Below are 25,979 nucleotides of genomic sequence, written 5' to 3'. Positions count from 1 at the left end.
TGGGAATGAAGAGACAATGACATGTTTAAGAGATAGCTAAGAGGAATTTCCAGTCGTAGCTCAGTGGAAATGAATCCGACTAGTATCCATGAGGATGCAGGTTCGATCTTTGGCCACGCTCAGTGGGTTAAGGGTCCAGGGTCCGGCGTTGCCGTGAGCCACGGTGCAAGTCTCAGATGCGGCTCGGATCCTGAGTTGCTGTGGCTGTAGTGTTGGCCAGCAGCTACAGCTCCAACTTGACCCCTAACCTGGGAACCTCCATATGCCATGTGTGCAGCCCTAAAAAGACAAAAAATAAAATAAAATAAAAAGAGAGAGAGATAAAAGGTAAGATTTTTTTGTTTTGTTTTTTGTCTTTCTCTCTTTTTTCTTTAGGCCCACACCCGCAGCATATGGAGGTTCCCAGGCTAGGGGTCCAATCAGAGCTGCAGCCGCCAGCCTACACCAGGGCCACAGCAACGTGGGATCCGAGCCATGTCTGTGAGCTACACCACAGCTCACAGCATCGCCAGATCCTTAACCCACTGAGCGAGGCCAGGGATCAAACCTTTGTCCTCATGGATGCCAGTCAGGTTCGCTAACCGCTGAGCCTCAATGAGAACTCCTAAGATTTTTAAATTTTTGATAAAGCAGAGGAACCTGAGTGGGTTAAGGACTTCCACCAAAAGTCTTTACAAAATTAATTGCCCCTGAGGTTTAACTTTAGTCAGATTAAGGCTGTTCTATTTCAAAAATGATTTATTCAACTCTTATATTTTCATAGAGACCATCATGATCATTATTTTAAGGGTTATAATTTCATAATTTTTCAATTTTCTAAGTAATTATATATCTCTTATTCCTCATACCTATCCAAATAGTGAGAAGAATAGAAATTATCTGTTCTTGTTTATAAATGAGGCGGCTGAAGCCCAGAAAGCACTTCACTTAAAGTCACATTGCTGCTAAGTAGTATAGCCAAGTCTAAAATGCACATTTTCTGATACCCATTTCAGATGCTTGAAATTTATTTTAATGCCACATGTATTTTAAGCACATATTTTTTTTAAATGAGGTCTTGAAAGTTTAAGTAACATCCCCCAAAGATAGACAGTGACTAAATGATTTGGCAAAGAATCAGATTCAGATCTTTCTAACTTCAAAGTCAAAGGTCATAGAAGCTATACTTAACTGCATCCCTGTTCACCTGCTAGAGAATAACTGGGGAAGACTTCATGGAGAAAGCGGCCTTTGAAATGTATCTTGAAGGATGTACCTAGCAAGGAGTGATTTTCAAAACATTTAACAACCAGCACAGCAAAATATGTTAATATATTAATACATATAAGAATCAAAAATGTTAAGTATGTCAACATACATAAAGAATACAACTGCTTAGTATTTGTTGTAAGCAGTAGTGAAAATCATCTATTAAAACATTTAAAGACATCTGAAATATTTGCTAATTTTTAGAAATCACTGGGACTGTTGGAACAGTTCACACACCCACACCCAGACCTATTCATACTCAGAGAAGGGTACCCAGGAGACAGCCTTTTGTGCTTCACTCCTCAAGGCCTCTGCAGCTAAAAAGTACCAACGGAGTTTGCAAGACCCAAAAATGTACTTGATTAAGGGTGGGCAAGGTGTAGTGAAGAAGAAAGGATTCTTCTGCCCATCCCCTCCACCCCCAGCACGGCAGAGGAACAAATCTGCCAATCTTACTTCTGCCTTCCTTAAATATCCTATTTACTCCCAGACATCCTATTGAGGTTCAGTGGGTTAAGGACCCTGTGCATTGTCGATGAGGATGCGGGTTCGATCTCTGGCCTTGCTCACTTGGGTCAAGGATCCAGGATTGCCATAAGTTGCAGATGCAGCTCAGATCCGGTATTGCTGTGACTGTGACATGACTGTGGCATAGGCTGACAGCTACAGCTCCAGTTCGACCCCTAGCCTGGGAACTTCCATATGCCACAGGTGTAGCTGTAAAAGGAATATATATATATATGTATATATATATATATATATATATATTTTTACACCCCAGTATTTTTTAATCATTTCTTGACCACTACCTCTTTTCCTAAAAACTCCCTGGAAACAAAGAAAGGGTTTATATACAGTCATTGGTCACATATTCCCCTTTCTACCTTCATATGGTCTTCAGGCACACAGAGGATTGTACACTTTGCTCAGAAAACAAAAACCCAAAACATGGGATATTAAAAACTATTTATTCTCTTAAAATATGTTTTCTATTCAGTTGGGCCTTTTTTTTTTTTTTTTTTTTTTTTTTTTTTTTTTTTTTTGTCTTTTTAGAGCCACACTCGCGGCATATGGAGGTTTCTGGGCTAGGGGTCTAATCAGAGCTGCAGCCGCTGGCCTATGCCACAGCCACAGCAACGCAGGATCCAAGCCTCATCTGCGACCTAGCTCATGGCACAGCTCAAGGCAAGGCCAGATCCCTAACCCGCTGAGCGAGGCCAGCGATCGAACCCGAAACCTCATGGTTCCTAGTTGTATTTGTTTCTGCTGCGCCACAACAGGAACCCCGGGCCTTTTTATTTTTAATACCATCTTATTTGATTCTTAAATATTCAATTAAACAATAAATATACATTTTCGTGAAGATTGAGTAAGGCAGGGTTCATTCTTTCAGAAACTGTCACAATTTCATTTTCAGCTCATTTGTTCAAGTCTTTCCTAGGACTTTCTCTCCTTAATTGAATTACACGTGCCACTTGCCACCCTTGCTACAGCCTCTTAAATTGAAAGTTCCATGATGTTACCCAATGGCCCTTCATTTTGGTGGAATTCCACTGAACACAAGATTCAATGGATTACAACAAAAGCCACAGTCATTCAAAACTCAAGGGGAAATCAAGCTTCTGAGACTGTGTACTACCACTTCAAAAGCCCCAAGATTGGGCCAAGATGAGCCAGGGTCATATTTCATTATTTCAAAAGAAGACTACATTCCTGATTCCACCAAATAAAGTATCATTTAAGCCTGCTATAGAAGACGATTTAAGGAAGAAAAAGTTATTTTGCCATCTTTCAACTTTTCACAATCATCCAAGTCCCTTTCTTGCCTCCTCTGCCTCCCCTGTCTGTCCCCATCCTAACCACCTCTTACTCCCTGGTCTCAGAAAAATGTCGTTAGACTATTGCTGCCCAGTTTGGGGCTGAAAGGTGGTCCACATTCCCAGGCTCAGTGAAACTTTAGAGCCTTCAAATCCCTAAAACTCTTCTAAAATTTAAGTTCCTCCTCATAATAGAAGAGAGTAGGAGCCTCTGTAATCTCTCTGCTGCAACCTGGGCTTCCAAGTTCTCTTCCTTTTTTTTTAATATATGAATTTTTAAAAAAAATTTACAATGTTCTGTCAATCTCTTCTGTACAGCAAAATGACCCAGTTATGCATATATATATATACATACACACACACATACATACACACACACACACACACACACACATTCTTTTTCTCACATTATCCTCCATCATGATCCATCACAAGTGACTAGATATAGTTCCCTGGGCTGTACAGCAGGATCTTATTGCTTATCCACTCCAAATGCAATAGTTTGCATCTACTAACCCCAAACTCCCAGTCCATCCCACTCATTCTCCCTCCCCCTCGGCAACCACAGGTCTGTTCTCCATGTCCATGAGTTTATTTCTTTTCTGTAGATAGGTTCATTTGTGCCATAGATTAGATTCAAGATATAAGTGATATCATATGGTATTTGTCTTTCTCTTTCTGACTTAACTTCGCTTAGTATGAGAATTTCTATTCCATCTATGCTGCTGCAAATTCTTGAAGCAGCCTTAGCAATTCTCTAGTGATTCATCATGGGTTTGGTCCCAAAGATGATCTTCTAGAGCATAAGTCAAAATTATTTCCCCGTGACCATGATGTTGCTCTCTGGAGTGGATTGTAGTCACTTAAAACCAATATTAGAAGTGGTTATCTGGCAGAGGAGTCCATAATAATAAACAGCATTCATTAAGACAAGTTGTTCAAAATACTGGATAATCACAGCATGCTTGCATATGTGAGAATAACACCAAAAGCATCTTGCTTTATGCCTGTCCTTCGCCAACTCTTCCCCAAATAGAATGGCAAGCATTAAATCAAGAAAAAAAAAAGCATTATTCATCTTTTCATTTAACTTTTTCAACAAATATTGAATGAGTCGCTATTGTGTACAGGGTCATGCCAAAGAGAAAGGCAAAGCTAATACATTTTTTGGAGTAACGGTAGCAATGCTTAACCTGTATACCAGGTATGGAGGCCCCAAACGCCTCCAGTGCTCTGAGCATAAAATTATGCAAATGAATCAGGAACCCACTGCTGGAAACCCTAGCATCATCCACCCCACCTGACACAAACCGTCTTGTGGTTTTTATTCTCTTTTTTTTTTATTATTCTTTTTTTTATTATTCTTTTTTGATATTTTTATAGGTAATCAAAATTAAGGTTGAGTTTCTACAAAAATAAGTTCATTATATTTGCAGTTAGCACTACGTGTTCTTCCTATTTTTACAAAAAATAGAAACATAATCTGTATTATTATGACATATTATAAAAGGGCCTAAAAATATAGATCAAAATTCAGTAGATCATATATATAATATACATTTAGGGACTCAAAACTGTGGAAGGAAATGAACTAATTAGTAGCAAAGAAAGAAGAGGGAAATTGGGCTTCTAGTGATAATGTCCATGTTAGGAGGGAAAGTCCACATATAGAAAGTTGAGTATCCAAAGAATGTATGTAATTCTTCAAATTCTTCTGCTTTAATCAAATGCTTATTAGAGCACCATGCTGTTTTCCCCACAACATAAGGAAAGTTTGCAAAGAAAAAAAAGAAAGGGTGCATGTTAATTTAATAAAAGTTAAATTTAATTTAACATATGGAAAATATGTTTGATAAGAAAAAGTTCAAAGTCATAAAATCTAACAGAATCTCTTAGTTTTAAAGGTTTATGTTTCTGAAGGACTCTTTATAATAATCTAAGTCTCCTTTCAGATTTATTGAAAATTAAATTGGAAAGCAGGCTTTCTGCCTTTGAATTGATATTTTTAAATCCACCAGAAAAATAGAACTTTACCATCTGTGGTAGGAAAAGACCTATAAATATGTGCATATAAATTTATATACATACAAACATGCACATTTGTTGCACATGTGTCTACCCTCCCAGTTCTCCTCCCTGACACTAAAATGCATCAATAAAATGAAAAAGGAAACCCAGTGAAAAACTGTGAAGTGAGATATGATAAAATATTACTAATCTTGCTTAATTTTAGCTCTATATTTCTAGATTAGTGAACACTCACCTGCCAAAAACTTTTAAAGAAATTAAATCATTTGTATTCCATTCAAGTATATGTACCCACTGTTGATGAAATAATTACAAGGAGCTATCTTGTTGGTTATGGAAATGCATGTGAGAAGTATATCTAATTAAGAACAGATACTCGTACGAGAGAGAGAAAAAGTACTTAAAGCAGTATACATTATCTGCTATGGATGAAATATGCCCCCTTATTATCTTATTTACATAAATGAACAAAATATATTACAAGTTTTAATATAGAAGAGGCTAAGTGGGGTTTTCTATGTTTTCCAAACTAGTTAAGAAATCAATAGTTTGAGATAGTCTGTAACCAAAAAGAGAAGAAAGAAAATACTGAAGCTAAGTGAAAACATTTGAGAAGGTACCAAAGGTGCCTTAAAAAATCAGCTTTACATAAGTAATCAATAAGTAGTTGAAAATATTAAATGATAGCAATAAAAGAGTGTGACATATTAACTAAAAATATGGAGTAGCAGATGCTAGAGACTTGGTAGTTGTTTTTTGCCCTGTGATGTAATTCCAGATTAGAGTTACATTTTTCCCCCATAGAGTAGTAAAAAGCTTCAAAGGAAAGAAAGAGTAGGATGTGGTAGAATGAGAATTAGACAGCAGAGTCAACTGGTGCATAAAATGATGAAAGAGGCTAGAATAATACCAACATTTCTTGTATAATCAATCACTGCAAATGTGTCAGCAAGTATGAGGCCATCTCCTCCTGTCAATACAACCAAGTAGACAATTTGGGTAAGGGAGGAAGTACAGCACAGGCAAACATGCCTATCAACACTTCTTTTTTTGCCTCAGAACAAAATTCTGAGACAAGTTCTTGGAGCAAATGGAAATTTATCCAAATGAAAATCAAATGATAAATGCCAAGAGAATATTCTTTCTTTGGAATTCTTTCAGTTCTTCAATTTAACCAGCTGGAATGAATTTTCAAGTAGCATTCTGCTCAAGCATTTTGAAATGAAGGACTTTCCTGTTAATTGGAAAGCTATATTTCATCAAAGATAAAGACAGTGCTCTTGGCTTAGTGATTCTCTTTAAGGGAAAAAAAAGCACTTGGTGGATATTTACCATACACAGATTCCAGAACTTGTGTTTCAAGTGTGAAAGACTGAACTGTGAGCCTACACACCTAACTGAAAAAAAAAGGAGAAAATTCAAATGTTATTCTCTTAAGCTCTACATGAAAATTCACTGTCACTCTTCCCTCATAAGAGGCATAGGATGAAAAAGTTTTAAAATATTAATTATTTATTTTCAGAATCAAATGTTGACATAATTGAGGTTTCTGGTTTTCCAGGGCAAATGAATTGTCAATGATTATTTATTTATTTATTTATTTATTTATTTATTTATTTATTGCTTTCAGGGCTGCACCAATGGCATATGGAGGTTCCCAGGCTAGGGATCCAATCAGAGCTACAGCTTCTGGCCACAGCCACAGCCACAGAAATGCAGGATCCAAGCCGAGTCTGCGACCTACACCACAGCTCACGGCAACACCAGATCCTTAACCCACTGAGCGAGGACAGAGATCAAACCCACAACCTCATGGCTCCTAGTTGGATTCGTTTCCACTGCTCCACAACGGGAACTCCAAGTCAACAAATTTAAATGTTCTTTATTATGTTGCTTAAATATGTGTTGTTGAGACTAGGGTAGCATGACTGTCAACTTAGAAAGATTTAGAACAAGAAAATGAAAATTCATAGGAAAAGAACATTTTTAAGACTCAGATATTCAAAGCAATCTACTCTTTAGGCAGTACTGTCAACTTATTGTTGATGGATGATATAGTAAAGTTGTAACATTTAAAATTTAAATTGATACAAAATTAGGCAAACATCACAGAGAATGTGAAATGCTTTTTAAATTAATTACAATGAAATGTTAAAGAAATAATTTTCCATACTCCTTAAAGGAAAAGATGATCACTAGATAGATGGTCACGTGGCAGTTATGTATTTAGTCTGCTTTAAAACAATTTTGTAGGAAACCCTATCTGTACTACTGTTTTGTATACCTTAAGTCTGGCAATATGAGTAGAATAAGAATTTTCAGAGAGACTATTTCACTGTGTTTTTTTTTTAATATTTAAATTGCTGCAATAGAATTTTAAAAGATGATGTGAAGAAAATATTCACCATAAACATTCCATAGACTTATACATATTCTCTACCTTGGCATATAAGATAGTCGTGAGCATGAGCTGGGGACAGACATTGAAGAGGGAGACAAGGTACAGAATGAGTGTTACAACAAAGAAAAACACATCGTCTTGTTTTTGTTTTTGTTTTTTGTTTTTTGTTTTGGCTACCTGTGGCATGTGGAAATTCCTGGGCCAGGGATCAAACCCACACCACAGTAGTGACCTGAGCACCAGCAGGGAACACCCAATTCTTAACCACTAAGTCACTAAGCCACCAGGGAACTCCCACACATCAAATCAATTCCTTTATGAGATAGTAATACTTTGAGAAGACTAGTCTCATCTGAAAATTTCAGAGAGGACATTTTAACCAGACTACCAGACAGGCTTCAACTGTTTTTGAAATAGGGTAGCCACCCTCATCACTGTCTAAATTTCTGAAGTTAAGTAACAGACACATATCTTTGTAAATTCATAAACAGTATACAAAACAATCAAAATACTATATGTAGAGTCATTTTTTTTCTTGAGAGTGTAGTAATAGTCATTTCACAAACTATTCATGAATTTCATGGCAAAAGTAATAAAAAAACTGATTTAAAAAGTGAAATTTACCAACACACTCTTTGACAGCAGGTGAAAATTAGAATAAGTTTACACACTTGTCCAATAGATAAAATTGTATAAGACCCAAAATCTAGTTCACAACACACTATGCAAACGTGCTTAGATGAAGAAATTTTCAGAGTTCCCTTTGTGTCTTAATGGGTTAAGAACTCAACATAATGTCTGTGCTGATGAGGGCTCAGATCCATCGTTGCTGTGGCTGTGGTATAGGCCAGCAGCTGCAGCTCCAATTCCACCACTAGCCCAGGAACTTCCATATGCCACAAGTGTGGCCGTAAAAAGAAAAAAAATTTTTTTTTCGACACATAAATTGGATGTGATTCCGTTTCCAAGAATTTTGTTTTCTAACCTGATATTGGATAGAATGCTAGTTAAAATTTTGAAGTCAAGTTAAGAAATTTTGCACTGAATGAAAAACAACACTGAAATTACTAATTTGAAATGAACTTTAAAAAAGATAGTTGATTCAAAAGAAATAAGCCCACATAAAACAATAGTAAATGTAGTCATGTAATATATATTGTAATGTCCTGCTATATTTTTTAAAATGTTATAAAATACCCTTTACTTTTATAATTGTAAATATTGTGAATAGTAAAACCTTTTTGAGTACTTTTTTCTCCTTGAACTTTTAACCATTCTTTTAATGCTGATGACTTACAACAGGAAGACATAATACTATGCAATATCCAACATCTTTAACAGCTGGTCTCTAGCTAATGTCCCTTTTGAGTAGGAAGTCCAGGGTAGGATTCTGGGCAGCAAAAGCACTGAGATGCAGTGGTGTTACCGTGAGTGAAAGACCCGTGGAAAGTTCTGTTAGGACATAGAGCCAAAATTCAGAATTTCAGATCCTGAGTCTTCAGTGAATAATATAATATTTAAACAACAAAGGGAAAAATCCGTAAAGCCCTATTGACAACAGTCTATTCATAAGGAAAGTATTTGATTTGGCAAAAGAAAGTTCATTATGCTAAAGCATATCATGGAAATAGAGATTCTAAAAAGTTGTGATTACTGGTATTTATGATCTCTGCCTTGAGATGAAATTATAAGGGGACTGCATTCAAACATCAGTGAGATTTTGAAATTTAAATTCACTCTTTCTCTTTTTTGAAATTCAATGTAACAAAATAGAAAACTCTCTGATAATTTTATTAGAATTTGAAAAATGTAATAATTACAGTTTTAAAGTTCGAATAAAGCGTCTTAGACATAAATGATAAAATATATAAGTACATGATATGTGTACTATATCCTACCTCTACATGATTGGGAGAGGAGTGGAACTAATGAAAAGTAACTAGACTTGTAGCAATAAAACAGAAGAGCACAGAGCATGAGGTAACTTGATGATGCTGACACAAAACATCTCCAAAGTGCTGTTAGGGTCTCATGAGTAACTTGCTGCTCAGGAAATTGAAAATTCAAGGTCAAGTAAGTATATTATAAACCCTAATTTTTTACAAAACCTCTGTGTTTTCATATGTTAGTCCACACCTGGACACTGTCTTTCCTTTTCTGTTTTTGTTTTTTGTACTCGTAGTTAAAGTGTGAAATAAAACAAGGATACTGGGATGCCATGTCACATTGTGCTCTATCAAGATAAAATGTGAAGGCGCTCCCTTTTGGCTCAGCACTTAACAAACTGGACAAGCATCCATGAGGACACGGGTTTATCCCTGGCCTCGCTAAGCGGATTAAGGATCTGGCATTGCAGTGAGCTATGGTGTAGGTTGCAGATGCGGCTCAGATCCTGAGTTGCTGTGGCTCTGGCGAGGCCAGTGGCTATAGCATCGATTTGACCCTAGCCTGGGAACCACCATATGCTGTGGGTGTGGCCCTAAACAGACAAAAAAAAAAAAAAAAAGATATAATGTGGAGGCAGAAGAGCCCTTATTTTCCTCAGTGGTTCTGTGGAGGTTATCATAAAGCTTATAGACACAGTGCTGGCTCTTAGAAGTATGCCTGGCACATAAAAGTGTTCCTTAAATTTGAGTTATCTATCATTGCTCTTACTGTTTTTAAAAACAGACAGCCCAAGTCATTTTCACCTTGATTACTGCAAAAGGTTGGGAGTGTAAGGAGCTAAGAAAGGAGAAGCTTAAATAATGGAGCCTAGAAAAAGGCTAGAAGAGGAGGAATGTTGCCCTGAAGGGATGACAAGTGAGCAAACACTTTATGTCAGAGTTAGAGCAAGAGGTACTAGGAATTGCATCAAAAATATGGGATCTGTAAACACAGTGGGTCATGGTGAGTGAGGTGCAGGGTTGACTAGAAAGAAGAGTGTGAGTTCTTCAAAGTGGATGACTGTGTGAGGAGGGGCCAGGTCTCAGAGGATGAGGCCCCTGGGTGCCATGGGAAGAAGCTTGGGTTTATCTGCTTTCACCTTCTCAAAATTCACACTCGATGTCTCACAGACGGGACATTCTTGTTTCAGAATCCCCAAAAGAATGTGACACTAATAGATTAACATCTCTTATATTAGCTCTTCTTGATTGGTGGCCACATGTTATTTCGATCTTAATATCTTGGCAAAAATGGGCTCGAGGTAATTTCCCAAATTACAGCATTTAGAGAGGATGTAATGATACGTCAAATTATTTTTCTGTGAATAATTACTCAGAAGCATCTTGGAAGTTAAATAGAAACATAATTGTGCTAATTCATGTGTTAAACTACAGCTGACCCTTGAACAACTTCGGAGCATTAATCTGAGTATAATTTATAGTCGCCCTCTATGCCCGTGGTTCCTCTACATTTGAACCAGAAACTGTGTAGTAGTTCAGTATTTACTGTTGAAAAATATCTGTGTATAAGTGGATCTGCATAGTTTAAACCTGTGTTGTTCAAGGGTCAACTGTGGAGAGTAGATAAATCAGATAGCTTTATTTCCACTTGGAAAAATTAAGTATCTGCCAATTTTCATTGTATTTGAAATAAATTCTAGCTTAAAATAATAGCAAGGAAATATGTATTTCTCTTTTATTAAAACAAAAACAAACAATTAACGATTTGAATGTATTTCTCAAGTCAATTCTACTTCGTAATAGTATAGCTAAGGAATTTGGCCTTGCCTTTCAACTGTGTTCTTCATCACTGGGTCAGACTGAACTGGGTTTACATAGCCCACAAATCAAAAACCTTTAAATATGTATTTGCACAACAAATTATATTTGCTGAAGTAGTTATGCTGTAGCAACTTCCCCTCCTTTGCAAAATTTCCTCAATGACATCTTAACAAAAAGGGAAAAGTTAGAATTTTCATCCTCTGTACATAAAAATCAGGTCCAATGCTAGATCCGAAAATCATCAGATTATCCCATTTGCAAATCATTTATGCTTTTTTGAAGGTATAAAACTTTGACTTTCCAACTGAATTTCCTTCCATGCCCAATAAAGAGAAAAAAAAACCTAGCAATAAATTTTGCACTTTTAATGGAATATTTATTTAATTGGTTTGAATTGTTCTTTCAGTGATAGTCCTCAGTTTAGTGTGTGGGATATATTTTTAGCTTTTTGAGAAAACTTGGTCTTGGAAGTGGAGCTACTTAAAGCTCAATAGCTCCTCTTAGCGGTATCTTGCAAGAAATTCACCAAGAAGCAGCTTTTATAAAGACCTATACACAGATAATTCTAAATACCTAGAAAGCTGTGAACTAATAGTCATAATTTGAATAATTCTCAATGAATAAATTCAATTTGTGATTCTAAGAAGAACAACTCTTTTATTCATAAATATTCGTTGCATTTAAAAGGGTTATTGAGGGAGTTCCCGTCGTGGCGCAGTGGTTAACAATCCAACTAGGAACCATGAGGTTGCAGGTTCGATCCCTGCCCTTGCTCAGTGGGTTAACGATCCGGCGTTGCCCTGAGCTGTGGTGTAGGTTGCAGACGCGGCTCGGATCCCGCATTGCTGTGGCTCTGGCGTAGGCTGGTGGCTACAGCTCTGATTGGACCCCTAGCCTGGGAACCTCCATATACCGCAGGAGCGGCCCAAGAAATAGCAAAAAGACCAAAAAATAAATGAATAAATAAAAATAAAGGCATTAGTTTAAAAATAAATAAATAAATAAATAAATAAATAAATAAAAGGGTTATTGAGCATTTTTGGTGGGTTTTTTTTTGGAACTTAAGTATGTAATACATAATTTAGGGAACATAATTCAGAATGATTTCCTTCTCTCTTTGTTCTTTTTAATATATTTATTCTTTGCAGTTCATATTTGTATTTTAACATATTTTTTAAAAACAATCTGCAACTAATTTTTTTTTTGCATCTAAGTTTTCTATTCCAAAGGTACCTAATCAGAAAACTTGCCTGAAAAATTAGTAGCTACAGTAAGTCAAAAAAACATATTTGCTCTTCATTGGGAAAAATATAAGAAATTCAATGATAAACCATGTGACATGAAATAAAAATTTTAGGAGTATGTGTATCTTCTATTGATCTTCACCGAATAGTTCTTAAATGAAACTGCACATAATAATACACTGGGGTGAACTTATTAACTGCAGGTTCCTGGGCCTATCATAAGAATTACTAAATCATAATTTCCAGGTGTGATGCCTAGGAATCTATATTTTTGAAAGTCATCTACATTTGGTAACCTGGTCTGCAGAAGGCCCTACGAGGCACTTAGGTAAATGACTATATGCTATTGTATTAAAAGAAAATAACTTCAGAATCTCAGAATGCTAGTCACCTACTCAATTATGTGATATTGATTTGCAACAAAATCTTAAATAATATGGGGTTTTATGGTCTGCACAGAGATTTTTAGCTACTCTTTGGAAAGTTAAGTCTGAAAAATAAATACCAGTCACCATCTATACTCACTTTATGGATTCTTATTACTGACACAAGTGTCTCTGAAGTAGAAAATAAGGCCACATGTTAAAATATCCAATATATTGGCCTTTTCTAAACTAGTCACAGAAACATCCAATCTCTGCCTTGCTCTCAGATTCTGATAGTTGCCTTTCTTCAGGCTTTAGGACCACTGGTCCTCAGGACAGACTCCCGAAATAGCAATCAAGTCCTGTCAATCGTTCCAGCTTCTCTGGGTAACATACTATATATAGACTCTGATCAAACCAAGGAAGTCTACTTCAGTTCCCCAGATTCACCATGTCCTTGCATGCCTTCATGCCATTGACATATTGTTCACGGCCTGCCTTGCCCTTTTTCCCTCATCAGCCTGGCAACCTCTCACTCATTCTTTAAAGCTCAGCTCAAACATCACCCCATCTGGGAAGTCTTTTCAATCTCCATTGGCAGAGTTCAGTGCTTTCCTTGCTCTGCCACCAACAGATCTTGTGCATGCTTCTATTTTTGTATTAGAGTGTGACTATATTTATTGTGTCTGTCTCCATATCTCACTTATACCCCCAGGTTTTAGCACACTCTCTGGCATGGGAGAGAGGCTTAATTCATGTTTGTACAATGAGTTAATAACATGAGCTTTCATTTCTCCCATGATCACTGTGTGCCATGCACTATGCTAAGTGCTTTACAAGCATCTTGCACAATCCTTAAAAAGTTTAGAAAGTAGTAACGCTTATCCACATTTTAAATATCAGACAATTAATCCCAAGAGATATCAACAACTTGCCAAATGTCACACAACTAGCAGCTGGCAGACCTAGAATTTGAACCCTGTGTTTTTCTGACTCGAACGATAGTGTTCTTAAACATTACATTTACATGAAAGGGCTTGGATTGTACTTGATTGCTAATAGCAATTTCTTTTTGATGGTTTCTGTCCAAACAGCACACTCATAACTGGAATAGCTAAAAAAGATGAATTTTTTTTAATCATCGGAACACTCTACAACCCAATTATGGTGCGTGTGTGTGTGTGTGTACACACACATAATCAGTGAATGACAAAACACAAACATATATGTAATGTCATGACAACTAGGATGCTTAGTTTTCAAAATTACCAAAAAAGTATAAAAATAACTATTGACCACATCAACGGAAAGTTACCAGAACAGAAAAAGAAATCCCCTTTAATGAAAGCTGTACAAAATTTGCCAAATTTCACATGATTTTGTTAATGGACTATAGCCACTCTTCTGCATTGCTATTTCTTGGACAAGAGGAAAATATATTATTTATGCAAAAAGGGTAGTTAACATTTCCAACCACTAACACATGGCCTGTAAAAAATAATAATCCCACTTTTCTTTTGTGCAACAGCCCCCTATTGGGCAACAACAATGTACAACGTGCTAGTTTCCTGTTACTTTAGTAGAGCCTCCCCGTTCACTCACTGCCCAGACTAAACAGTTATTCCTTGGATAATAAAACTGTAATACTAGGTTTCAAGCTACTTCCAAAAATGTTTCTGCCTCTATTAAAGAATCATATCAATTTGTTAAGCAGAAACACACTGTAAGTTGAATGTGTTGTCACATGCAGCTAGAAAACATATAAATTAATCTATGACTAAGAAAGAAACAATATACTTTTTATGTGTCCAACACATTATGGCTGGAATCACAGCTGTAAGATGTTGGACCATCATCAAGAGAACAATGTCAAACACTGAACTTTTGGATGATTTCCATTAAAATAACATTTTGTTTGGGGTCACTAGTTTTTATGGTACTTTGGAATGATTTCACTGACAATATTTTTAGAGTTGAACTTGAACACCTCCAAAAGTCTCCGCAAAATGGAAATATTATATAATCTAATGTTCGCAGCCATGTCCTTCAGAAAATCAGGCACATGTCACAAAAGCTAGCATTTATCTCTTTCAGTTTGTATAGATTTATAAAAATTAAATTATGGAACATATTCAAGAAAGTAAATTAACTCTTGAGTTTTCTCTATTTAGTTACTAAGTTCATGTTAGCACTTCAAAACAAAACAAAACAAAACAAAACCACCCTGAATTTCTTCTGTAGAGATCTTATCAATCCAGCTATATTCTTTTAAGTGAAAAGAGTAATGGAGTTGGTGAATCAGTATACAACTAGTCAGCCCTAGACTATAATAGTCAACTCTAATATTTTTTGTTCATCTCTACCTACAGAACAATTTGATAGATATTTGCTCTATGGGTTTGAATTCTCATTTTTGTTAACTGTCCTTTCAGAGTCAAAAATTTGGAGTGTGTTAATGTTGAACCCAACAAGGCAAGTTTTCATAAAGTAACTGGCAAGTGTTGTAAATATAGACTCAGACAAAGCTAGTTGTGGCCTAAAATCCAAGGAGACTGTGTTGGCTGAATATACATATGCAGTATTAATAATATTGGTTCCTAGAATTCCACAACCAGAGCTCAAGAAAAGGAAAGCCAAACCACTGAATTCAATATTTGCAGCCTATTTCAGGATGTGAAAATATTTTGGTTCTCTCATGCAAATTTCTCCAAAAAATACTTTTGTCCAAAGTGACTTTTTGTAGACAGAAACTAAATTCAAATTTTATATGGCTCAGTATATAGCGATATGCCCAATCAGAATTTGCTCTACATCAGGGAATAGTTGGTTCCTAGTTTTCAAAACTGTGATATTTATTTAAATCTATAATTTCTCACTGGGATATGTGTATTCATAGATGTTACTAAAACCTTGCTCTCTGTAATTATTTTATACTGTAGATTGTATATGGAAAATGTTAACATGATAATAAAATACCTTGTTAATGTGCTAATTTGAAATTTAAAGAACAATTCATCTAATTTGGTGCCAGACTCTTTGATCAAATTATTCTTTTCTTCTAAAACTGTTGATCGTTCCCCAAAATAAATAGAATGAAATTCATTTCTTCACCCTGGCTCCAGTCCTTCTTGCTTTCCTGTATCAAAACTTAAAGTCATATCAAGTCTACTTTGTTAAAATGCCTCATAGTGTGAATCTGTATAAATTTATGCTTCATACCCCATTCAAAGTCAAGATCCTCCATGGCATCCAGTATATTTTAATAAATATCCACTCATTTGATTGATAGAGACACAAAGTCCCCACCTTTGTAGCTTATTCCATGGGGTTATTGATAAGTTATAGTCGCCACTATCCTGCTTGGAGAGAATTTGTGATGGAAATTTATTTCAACATATAAATATTTGTAATGAAACATAGTTATCCTGCTATTCTTCATGAACCTTTATTTCCATATTTGTTATGCAGATCAATTCTCTTCTAGTACATAGCATGCAGATATATCAGACTGCAAATATATAACTGCTACTTAGAAAATTTTGAATATAATTAATGCCTTATGTAGGAGCCAGATAACATATGCACATTAATAAGTTTCTTAAATGGCAAGAAATCTATTCAAAAATTTCTATTAAATATTATAAATAGCTATCATGTAAAATAACAACAAACTTTTAGCAATAGAACCCTCTAGAATTCAGAACTATCATATATTAATTGGTTCATTATATTCTGTACATGTTTCATGTTTACATTCCTCAAAATAACATAGCCTTAATAAAGAATAGTTGAATGAATGATTTAAATAGTAGGTATTTGGTATCTATGGGCAAGATATGCAACCTAAGAGAAATTCAACTAGTTTTTAAAAACTTAGAATAACCAAATAGAACATGATTGAATTTTTTTTAAAGGTATATCCTTTCATTTCAGGAAAAAAAGGAAGGGAGAAGAAAAGAAAAAAACTTAACAAAGAAGAAAATAAGGATGCAATACCTGATAGCAAAGGTCTGGAGCCCAGCAGAGAAACTCCAGAACAACGAGAAAACAAAGACAAACAGCAGCAGAAGAAGCGAAAGGTCCAAGAGAAACAACAGAAATCGGTATCAGTCAGCACTGTACACTAGAGGGTCCCATGAGATTGTCATAAACTCGTGATGCTGCTATCTCCACCAGAAGCCCAGGACAGGTGCTCTAGCCATTAGGACCACAAATGGACCACGTGTCTGTTATTGCTGAGTCTAAACAACATTCCAGATAGTTGCTATACTCTTCATACAAGCATAGTTCACAACAACGAGCTACAAGTTCAAAGAAGGGATGCTTTTGAATGGTTATAACACATGCTCCTGTGCATTTTTAAGAGACAAGAAATTCTGTACATAATCAATAGGCTATAAGATGTAACAACATAGCAATGACATCTGGAGAAACAACATCTTTTCCCTATAAAAATATTGTTCTCAAGCTGTTGTTTTCGGAAGCAAATAGCTCTGCACATTCAAAGATGCGGTATCCCTTCAAAAGAAATAAGAGATCAGAGGAGAGAAACGTCTTTCAAAGGACAGTGTTGTTTTGTCCGGGAAATCTAGAGAGTGCTCAGTTCCTAGGGCCTGGCATTTGGAATCATAGGAATTTATCATCACAGGAACAACTGTTTTAAGCTTGGTTCCGTTGCCCTCACTTGTCTTTCTGCAAGAAGCATGAGAGTGCACATATTTACAGAATTAAATATACTGTGTGGGATTGGAAAAGGAAATGTGGAAGAAACCATAGGGTTGGAGATGACTGTTGTGCTTCACAAAACTGGGAAGGGTTGTGATTACCTGAAACAGGTCTCCGATCTGTGTCAGCACTGTGTGGTTCAGCCTCTGCTACCCTTTCTTTGGGTTATATAAGTCTGTAAACATGTACCTGTAACTTACTTCCAAAAACAAAATCATACCTATTAGAAGAAAATTCTGATTTCATAGAAAACAAAAAACTAGAACAAGGAAAATATAACATGTTTGCAAAGTCATGTGTTTTCTTTCTCAATGAGAGAAGAACAATCTTATTACCTGCTTCATGGTCCACCTGGAACTGAAAGGGATACTACTTTCTAACAAAGTGTATCTAATAGGGGGAAAAGCCACCACAATAAATATATTTGTTGATAGTTTTTAAAGATTTGTTCATTTTGTTTTATTGCTTGTTTTATTGGAGAATTGTTACTCTTAGGGACTCCCAAATTAGGAAGGAGGATTTTGTGTCCCATGTAATTCAGAACCTATTACATTTCTCAGTGTTTGCTTTTGGAGTCCACCTTCCTCTGAGATTTACTTATAAGGTATGAGGAGGTATTTAGTCATTATTTTTTTTTATTTTGATCAACAAAATTCTAGTTATAGATATAGGGTTCTCCCTAAATGATTCCACAACTATCCCTTCCTTGTTCAGAAATTGACATTGTTTCTTGTTTATTGGTTCCTCCTGCATCTTGAACACTTGGCCTTTTCTTCTCCATATTTTCTCTTTTGGGGATTTAAGTCACCCTAGTTGGAGGATTCACCAGTGTTTCAGAGAGGATGCAGCCATCCCAGAGCAAAAGGAGGCATATGGCCCACCATAGCCTTCCTGTTGTAATAGAAGGACACACAGTTACTCTGTCCACCATGCATCCTAGCCCACTAAAGGCCACTGATTTCTGAAGAAATGGCAAGGAATCTGGCTGCTGGCTGCTTATTTCCGGTCACTGTTTCTCACCAACTGAACTGTTCATGTGGACTATTTGGCTTAATTCTCTTTTCCTCTTCCAAGATATAAAATTTTTGAATGATGTGTTCCTGTTTCTTATTCTGATGTTTTCTTTCCTTGTCCACATGATAAATGTTTCAACTAACTGGATCTATTCCCAAAGTACACAAATAATTCCTATCTTCAACTACAGTTTATGTCACCGAGGAGAAACAAACCTTTTCCTACAGAGCTTTATTAAGTGGGAGTATGTTCCCATCTCCTATAACTTTTGGGTGGGTTCAGTCACCATCTTTGTCCTCAATGTTATTTTATCATTGTCTTCATTCTTTCAACAAGCAATTACTGGGAAGATCTATGCCTACATATGCAGCCCTGGAGAAAAGGTTAAATAAACCAGGACACACCAATGTGGCAAAGGACCATCATGTCTTCCATGTGTTTTGGCTCCAGACTTTTACCACGTAATCCTCCAGACAATGGCAGATAATCTAAAACCTTGATGCAGCATGTAGATACAAGTAGGATTATTACAAAGGAAAATGAACCCAGCATTAATATTCACACACTGTGTGAGATATAAATGAAGACAAAGACAATATCAATCCTTAATTCACAAGTAATAGATCTTTAAGTGCATGGAATCATTGTCTTCATACTAGCAGACTACTTAGAGCAAAATCTCATGTTTAACTTCTAATCAAGTTCCTGTGCTAGTCACAGAAGATATTACTTTTCCACTCTGATCTGTCTCTAAGATCTGGTAACCTGTTGATGGTAACAGATGGCTGGTAAATTCTTGATACAAAGAAAATAGAGTGCAGCAGGGTAAATCTGTCAATGTCTGATCCACACTCCTCTTCTTGTCTCCAAATTCTGCTTTATAATGGAGAGGCAATCTCTTCTATTTAGTCCTAGGTATTAACCACTGGCCAATCACTTAACTGCTCGGGGCCCCTTTTCTTATGTGCAACATGAAAGAGGTGAGCTAGAAATAACCACTGGCAGGCAAACGTGAGCTTTCTGTTAGTTCATGGTGAAGTCCTAATGACTCCTCTTTAGTGACAGTGTCCTTTGGGTTCCCCACCCCTGCTTTTCCAAAAAGGGGAAATATATAGACTCTTAGAGGAGAAGTAAAAGGTTTACCACTCAATACAATAATTGTTCTGTATGTAAATAAATATCAATAAAAGTTAAAACTAATTCCACAAGTCATGCATATAAATCAATAAATCAGTTTTAGGAGTTCCCATTGTGGCTCAGTGGTAACAAACCCGAATAGTATCCATGAGGATGTGGGTTCGATCCCTGGTCTTGCTCAGTGAATAAAAGGATATGGCATTGCAGTGAGCTGTGGTGTAGGTCGCAGATGCTGCTTGGATCTGGTGTTGCTGTGTCTGTGGTGTGGGCCGGCAGGTGCAGTTCTGATTTGCCCCTCTAGCATGGGAACATCCATATGCCACAGGTACAGCTCTAAAAAAAAGACAAAAAGAAATCAATTTTATGTCTTGATTAAGACGTGATATTATCTGCATAAGTGCACACATGTAATAATTTCAGGGAATAAATATATATGTGAGAATCATGGAAAAGAAATGAATAATAGTAACCAAAATATAAAATACCAGTTTTGTCTTAGATCTTAAATAAGTATGCATTTTTTATAAATGGGCATAAAGACATACTATCCTTCCCATGGATATATTTTAATAGCAGAGAAACTGACTAGACTCTTTCTCAGTTGGACTGCAATTATTTCTGGTCAAATTAGAGAGGGACAAGACCTCTTACTCAGGCTGATTTGGTACTTCTTATAACACAGAGTTCATCTGGAAGCAAATATAGAATCATCCTCCACCAAAAGAATAAGATTATGTAATGCTAGTGGTTGGATCAACTGAGATTTTCCTGTTGCAAATAGTATTTCATCTCACTAACTCAGTAGATGTGTTACTGTTTTTTATTATATTTCTACTTCTAGATTTATTAGAAAAAAAGAAACAAAAAAATTGTCTATACCACCTTTGCGCTAGTCACTTGCGCTTTGGCTAAGTTACATTACATAATTATCCCAAAAGCGCCGAGTATGTTACTGATATCATTGTTTTTAAAAAGAGGAAACTGAGACACAGAGGAACCCCCAAAGTCACACAGTCAGCAGCCAATAAGCCTGGAAGTCACTCTAGCTCTGCCCTTGCTCGCTCCTCTACCTCCTATCTCTTAAAATCCTGTTTATTAGTAGTTCCTAGAATGCCCATGAACACATTATGGAAGGGTTTTCTTGTAATCTGAACTAGTACCTCATAAAGAAGCCGAGAAGTCAAATCACAGAAGCCTTAACTCAGGGTAAGACTCAACTCTGCATCTGAATTCAAACGTGACTGTGTGTGTGAATGTGAGTGTACGTGGTGGGGGGGAGCTTCAGAGAGCCTGTGGGTTGGCTGGTGGGAGAGTTGATAAGAGGAGTCATGTGTCTTTGGAGGTAAAAGGAGAAATGAGAATTGCATGCCATCAAAAAAAGACCAATGTTCAGACAAAAGGGAATAGCAAGTGTAGCTTCTTGGGAAAGTCCTGGATTGCTGTAGCCCCTCAGGACTATGGAATGACTTTCAATTCAGTTCTCTTTGAGGGTCAGCAGGATATTGGCCAACTCTATCATCTTTTCTCTGAGTCCTTGTTCAGAGCTAAAATGATAGAGGAAGAAACATCGACAGATCTTTTTCACTGTTGGAACTGCCAAAACAACTTCTTTCCGACAATGTCTCACTTTATCCCAGCTACATCAGACATTCAATATCAACATTTTAATTGTCGTACACCCTTTCTTGTCTATCCTATCTCTCAAGTAATTCAGAGAATAGCATGGCCATCATATAAACACGATTTTAGAAATGAAAGAAAGAGAAGTTCCCTGGTGGCTCAGTCGGTTAAGAAGTCAGCATTGTCACTGCTGTTGCTCTGGTTACTGCTGTGGCACAGGCTCAACCCCTGGCTTGGGAATGTCCCCATGCCACAGATGTGGCCAAAAAAAAAAAAAAAAAAAAAAAGAGGGGAGGAAGAAATGAACAAAAAGAAGGAAAGAGGGAGAAAAAAACAGTAACCACTTTTATTCATAGTCATTAAAATACAGTTTTAAGAGAACCTCTCTAGCAAGAAGATTCCAGTAGCTGGAAAATTGGCAACATGACAATTTCAGAATCAGAATTACATGAACATAAAATAATCTGATATATAAACAGTTTTAAATATATCCTACACTTCCGTATCTACAGTTTGTGCAATGAAAAATATTGTTCAGAATGATGTTGAGACCATCCAAGATGTTGAATCACCTGCTAAAGATTAAGTTTTACTTCTAAAAATGGGAAATTGGGAGTTCCCGTAGTGGTGCAGTGGTTAACAAATCCGACTAGGAACCATGAGGTTGCGGGTTTGATCCCTGGCCTTGCTCAGTGGGTTAAGGATCTGGTGTCGCCATGAGCTGTGGTGTAGGTCGCAGATGCGGCTCAGATCCCAAGTTGCTGTGGCTCTGGCGCAGGCCAGTGGCTACAACTCTGATTGGACCCCTAGCCTGGGAACCTCCATATGACATGGGAGCGGCCCTAGAAAAGGCAAAAAATAATAATAATAATAAAATAAAATAAAAAATAAATACAAGTGGGAAATTAGCTAAAACATATCGGAAAAGTTTTTTTTTTTTACTTTATTTTTTTTAATGATTTTTATTTTTCTGGAAAAGTTTTTTTTTTTTTAAAGCTAATTTTATTTATTTATTTATTTATTTGTCTTTTTGCTATTTCTTGGCCCGCTCCCACTGCATATGGAGTTCCCAGGTTAGGGGTTGAATCGGAGCTGTAGCCACCAGCCTGTGCCATAGTCACAGCAACGCGGCATCCGAGCTGCATCTGCAACCTACACCACAGCTCATGGTAACAACAGATCCTTAACCCACTGAGCAAGGCCAGGAACCGAACCCACAACCTCATGGTTCCTAGTCAGATTCGTTAACCACTGAGCCACGACAGGAACTCCTGGAAACGTTTTTAAACAAGGGTGAATAATAATTTTAATTACAGTTTCTGGCTAATTGACATTTAAGTGATGTGTTAGTTTTGGTTAATATAAGTTGTTACACAACACTGTAAATCAACTATACTTCAATGATTTTTTTAAAAAGAAAAAAAATCAGTTACAATTTTAGTTATCCCTATTGAATTTCCATCACGAATAGATTTTAAACAAGAGATAAATTTTTTCCAATCAACTTAACTCACTAAAATTTTTACAGAGGCATCTACCTTTATAATAAAATCTGAAATAACACAGAACATTTATAAGTGCTTTGAAATTATAAAGCACAATAAACATATTATTGTTGTTAGTTAGTCACTAACTACTGCCTTTTCTTTCTTTTTTTTTTTTTTTTTTTTTTTTTTTTTTTGTCTTTTTGCCATTTCTTGGGCCGCTCCCTCAGCATATGGAGGTTCTCAGGCTAGGGGTCCAACTGGAGTCATAGCCGCCGGCCTACACCAGAGCCACAGCAACGCAGGATCTGAGCCACGTCTGCAAACTAAACCACAGCTCACAGCAATGCCGTATCTTTAACCCACTGAGAAAGGCCAGGGCTGGAACCCACAACCTCATGGTTCCTAGTTAGATTCGTTAACCACTGAGCCACGATGGGAACTCCTGCCTTTTCTTTCTCAGTTCTTCACACTGTTGACCTCATCAAAGACTTTATTCTTAGAGGAAATAATCCATACTCCCCCCCATCCCCAAGAGGGGATTAATAAAAGCACTAACTCCTGAGTTGACCTCATATGTCCAGATGCAGCATACAGCTCTTCCTTGTAGCTTGTTTTTCTGTCACTGCCATCATTTGAGCTTTGTCAAAGGTGGGACAGGAGACACTTTAAGTTTTATGGTGCCCAAACACAATAACATAAGCTGCCACTAAATCTTGATTTTACACCAGAGACAGCTTTGAGTCAGCTGATGCCGCCATACATGTTCTCTGTTCCCAGACCATGTGCACTCTTGATAGGTTCCAACTTCCCAAGAAAAGAAAACGTATGATCCCAAAAGAACAGGGGGCCTTAGCTACTCAGCAATCACTGTTTTACTGCCTCTCAGAATGTTATGCAAAAAAAAGAAGCCACATTCCTAGCCCTGAGGCAAAGGGCAGGGCACTGGATTCTCCAGGATAGCAATGTCAATCAACCTGGCCCCTAGCCCCTTTCCTTGCTTTGGTCCTATATTTTGTTTGGTTTTGTTTTATTGTTTGGCTCTTTGAGAAGGAAAAAAGTGACTTAATGATTTAAAAATTAATCTAGGTATGAGTAAGTTGTAATTTAGTAAGTACTTCTACTCAATATAAAACTAGGTGTGAGTAAAGTGTAATTTAGTAAGCTCCTCATAGCATAGCAGGAAAAACACTGAAAACTGTCAGTGATGACTGCTGTCTGTGACTAATAGTAACCTTCACAAGACCAGCAGCAAACTTCTGTAAAAGTGGTGCGTGGCTGCATGCACCTCACCCTTTACCTTTATGGACCTATATCTTGATATTTCCCCTTTCCTCTTTGGGCAATATTTCAGATTGCCCAATAGTGAATAAAACAAAAGATTAGTGAACGAAACAAAAGTTTTTAGTTAGTTAGTGAATAAAACAAAAGATGTCCTGGTCCTCTGTCAGACTAGCCACTCCCAGGTGTGGCCAGGGAGCCCTGCGGGAACTCAGGAAAGAAACAAAGACTGGCCCACAGCTGAACCTGCTATGCTATGAGAAGATGCAAGAATTGGGCTCATAAAGTCTTCTCCTGATGGCAGGTGCCAAACTTCAGTTCACAGATTTTATTAAATGACTGTTTTAAGAAGTGTAAAGCATCTTTCCTTAGTTTTACATTGAGTAGAGGAACTTACATATCAAAGGAGTGATTCCTGTAAGCCCAGACCTTTACGTCTTCCTATAGAAACCGGTTTTCTTTTAATCTTCTTCTGCAAATCTTATTATCTGTAAATCTTTTGTTCCTACTACCTTCCTTTGTTGCAAAAACTCCTATATCCTAGCTTCTCCCCTCACATCCTCAGAGTAGTTTCTCAGGGCTATCTGAGATGCTCTCTCTTGGGCTAAGTCCTAATTTCATCCCAAATAAAACTTAACTCTCAGTGTTCAGGTTGTTTGTTTTTGTTTTTTTTTTTTAGTTTGATAAATCAAAACAAAAGGAAATCGGCAAAATAAAAATGAAAATACTTGGTATTTAACATCTAAGGGATTTTCCTCATGTGGTAACCATTTAGAAGCAGATCCTATTTATCACCAAGTTTGCCCCTACTGATCTTTTCCCCATTGCAACCATTGCAATAAATGGTTATGATTCATTTTAGGAACACACTAAATGCTACAGGAAAACAGATTACCATTTTATCCAAACCAGTGGTGAGAATAATTTATACTTCCAAAAAGACAGAGACAAGCAGAGTTAGTTTAAGAAAGTGAGTCATTTTCATGCAAATGAATTCTAGCTTTCTTGATTGCTGTCTTAGTCTCCTCTTAAATGCTGAAGTTTTTTTGGGGGGGTGGGGAAATGAATTATTGTGGTAAACCACTATTTCTGCTTGTTGACTGTGGAATATTTAAAGCATAGCTTAATATGCAAGATGTGAAAGAAACGGTCAAGAGAATAGAACTTAATTGATATCCATATGATACAATCAAATCCAAAATGCTACTATTTATAGAAAGGACGAGATCACTAGAATGTGCTGTTCCAGGTCTCCAGATTTTTCAGATTTATTATGAAAATTATCCTTTCCACAATCATCAAAACAGATTGTTTGGTCATAGGCATTCCTGCAGGATGAAGCAATTTGAAATTCAGAGCCATTATCAATTTCCTTGCCTCTACCCTTTCCATCCCCCAAAACAATCAGTCAATTAGATAATAAAGACTAAAAAAGGAATAATTAAAAATTAATAAATTTAAAGGGAAATGACTATAGAAAAGCACCATTTGTTTCAGGTTTAATATAGTCACTATGGGACAGTAATATAAAACTAGACAGTAGATGTATTTCCTATCTGTCTTAGTCCATTTGGATTGTTTTAACAAAAGAGCAGAGTCTGGGTGGGTGGCTTATAGATAACAGTTCTGGAGGCTAGAAATTCAAGATAAAAGCACTGGCAGATTTGGTGTCTCTAGTGAAGGCCCACCTTCTGGTTAATAGATGGCACCCTCTTGTTGGGTCCTCACATGGTGGAACAGGCTAGGGAATCTCTCTGGACCTTTTTCACAAAGGCACAAATTCTTATAATGAGGGCTCCACCCATGTGACCTAATGGCCCTATCTCCTAATACTGATAGAGTTTGTTCCAGAATGATAAAATTGCAGTTTCCCTGGTCCCTACCCTCCATAAAAAAATTGAAACAGTG

The 25,979-nt window shown here is 36.7% G+C and overlaps 1 protein-coding gene across 2 annotated transcripts in view; it reads left to right on the top strand.

The window, feature by feature from the left end:
- The window catches only part of RSPO3 (R-spondin 3), an 82,055-nt gene extending 64,078 nt beyond the window's left edge, over positions 1-17,977 (top strand). The window contains exon 5 of one of the 2 annotated variants that reach the window (XM_085025003.1): positions 15,587-17,977. In XM_085025003.1, coding sequence (XP_084881129.1) covers positions 15,587-15,593 — 7 coding nt within the window. In that variant the 3' untranslated portion in view covers positions 15,594-17,977. 2 annotated transcript variants of the gene reach the window in all.
- The last annotated feature ends 8,002 nt before the right edge of the window (positions 17,978-25,979 follow it).

This window comes from Sus scrofa, chromosome 1 (assembly GCF_054392235.1).
Source record: "Sus scrofa isolate SSC_HxYL_T2T_F1_AM1 chromosome 1, Sscrofa_HxYL_maternal_Yorkshire_Landrace_v2.0, whole genome shotgun sequence".
Classification (NCBI taxonomy): Eukaryota; Metazoa; Chordata; class Mammalia; order Artiodactyla; family Suidae; genus Sus; species Sus scrofa.
Note: the sequence above shows the minus strand (reverse complement) of the source record. Positions and strands in the feature narration are given on the sequence as shown.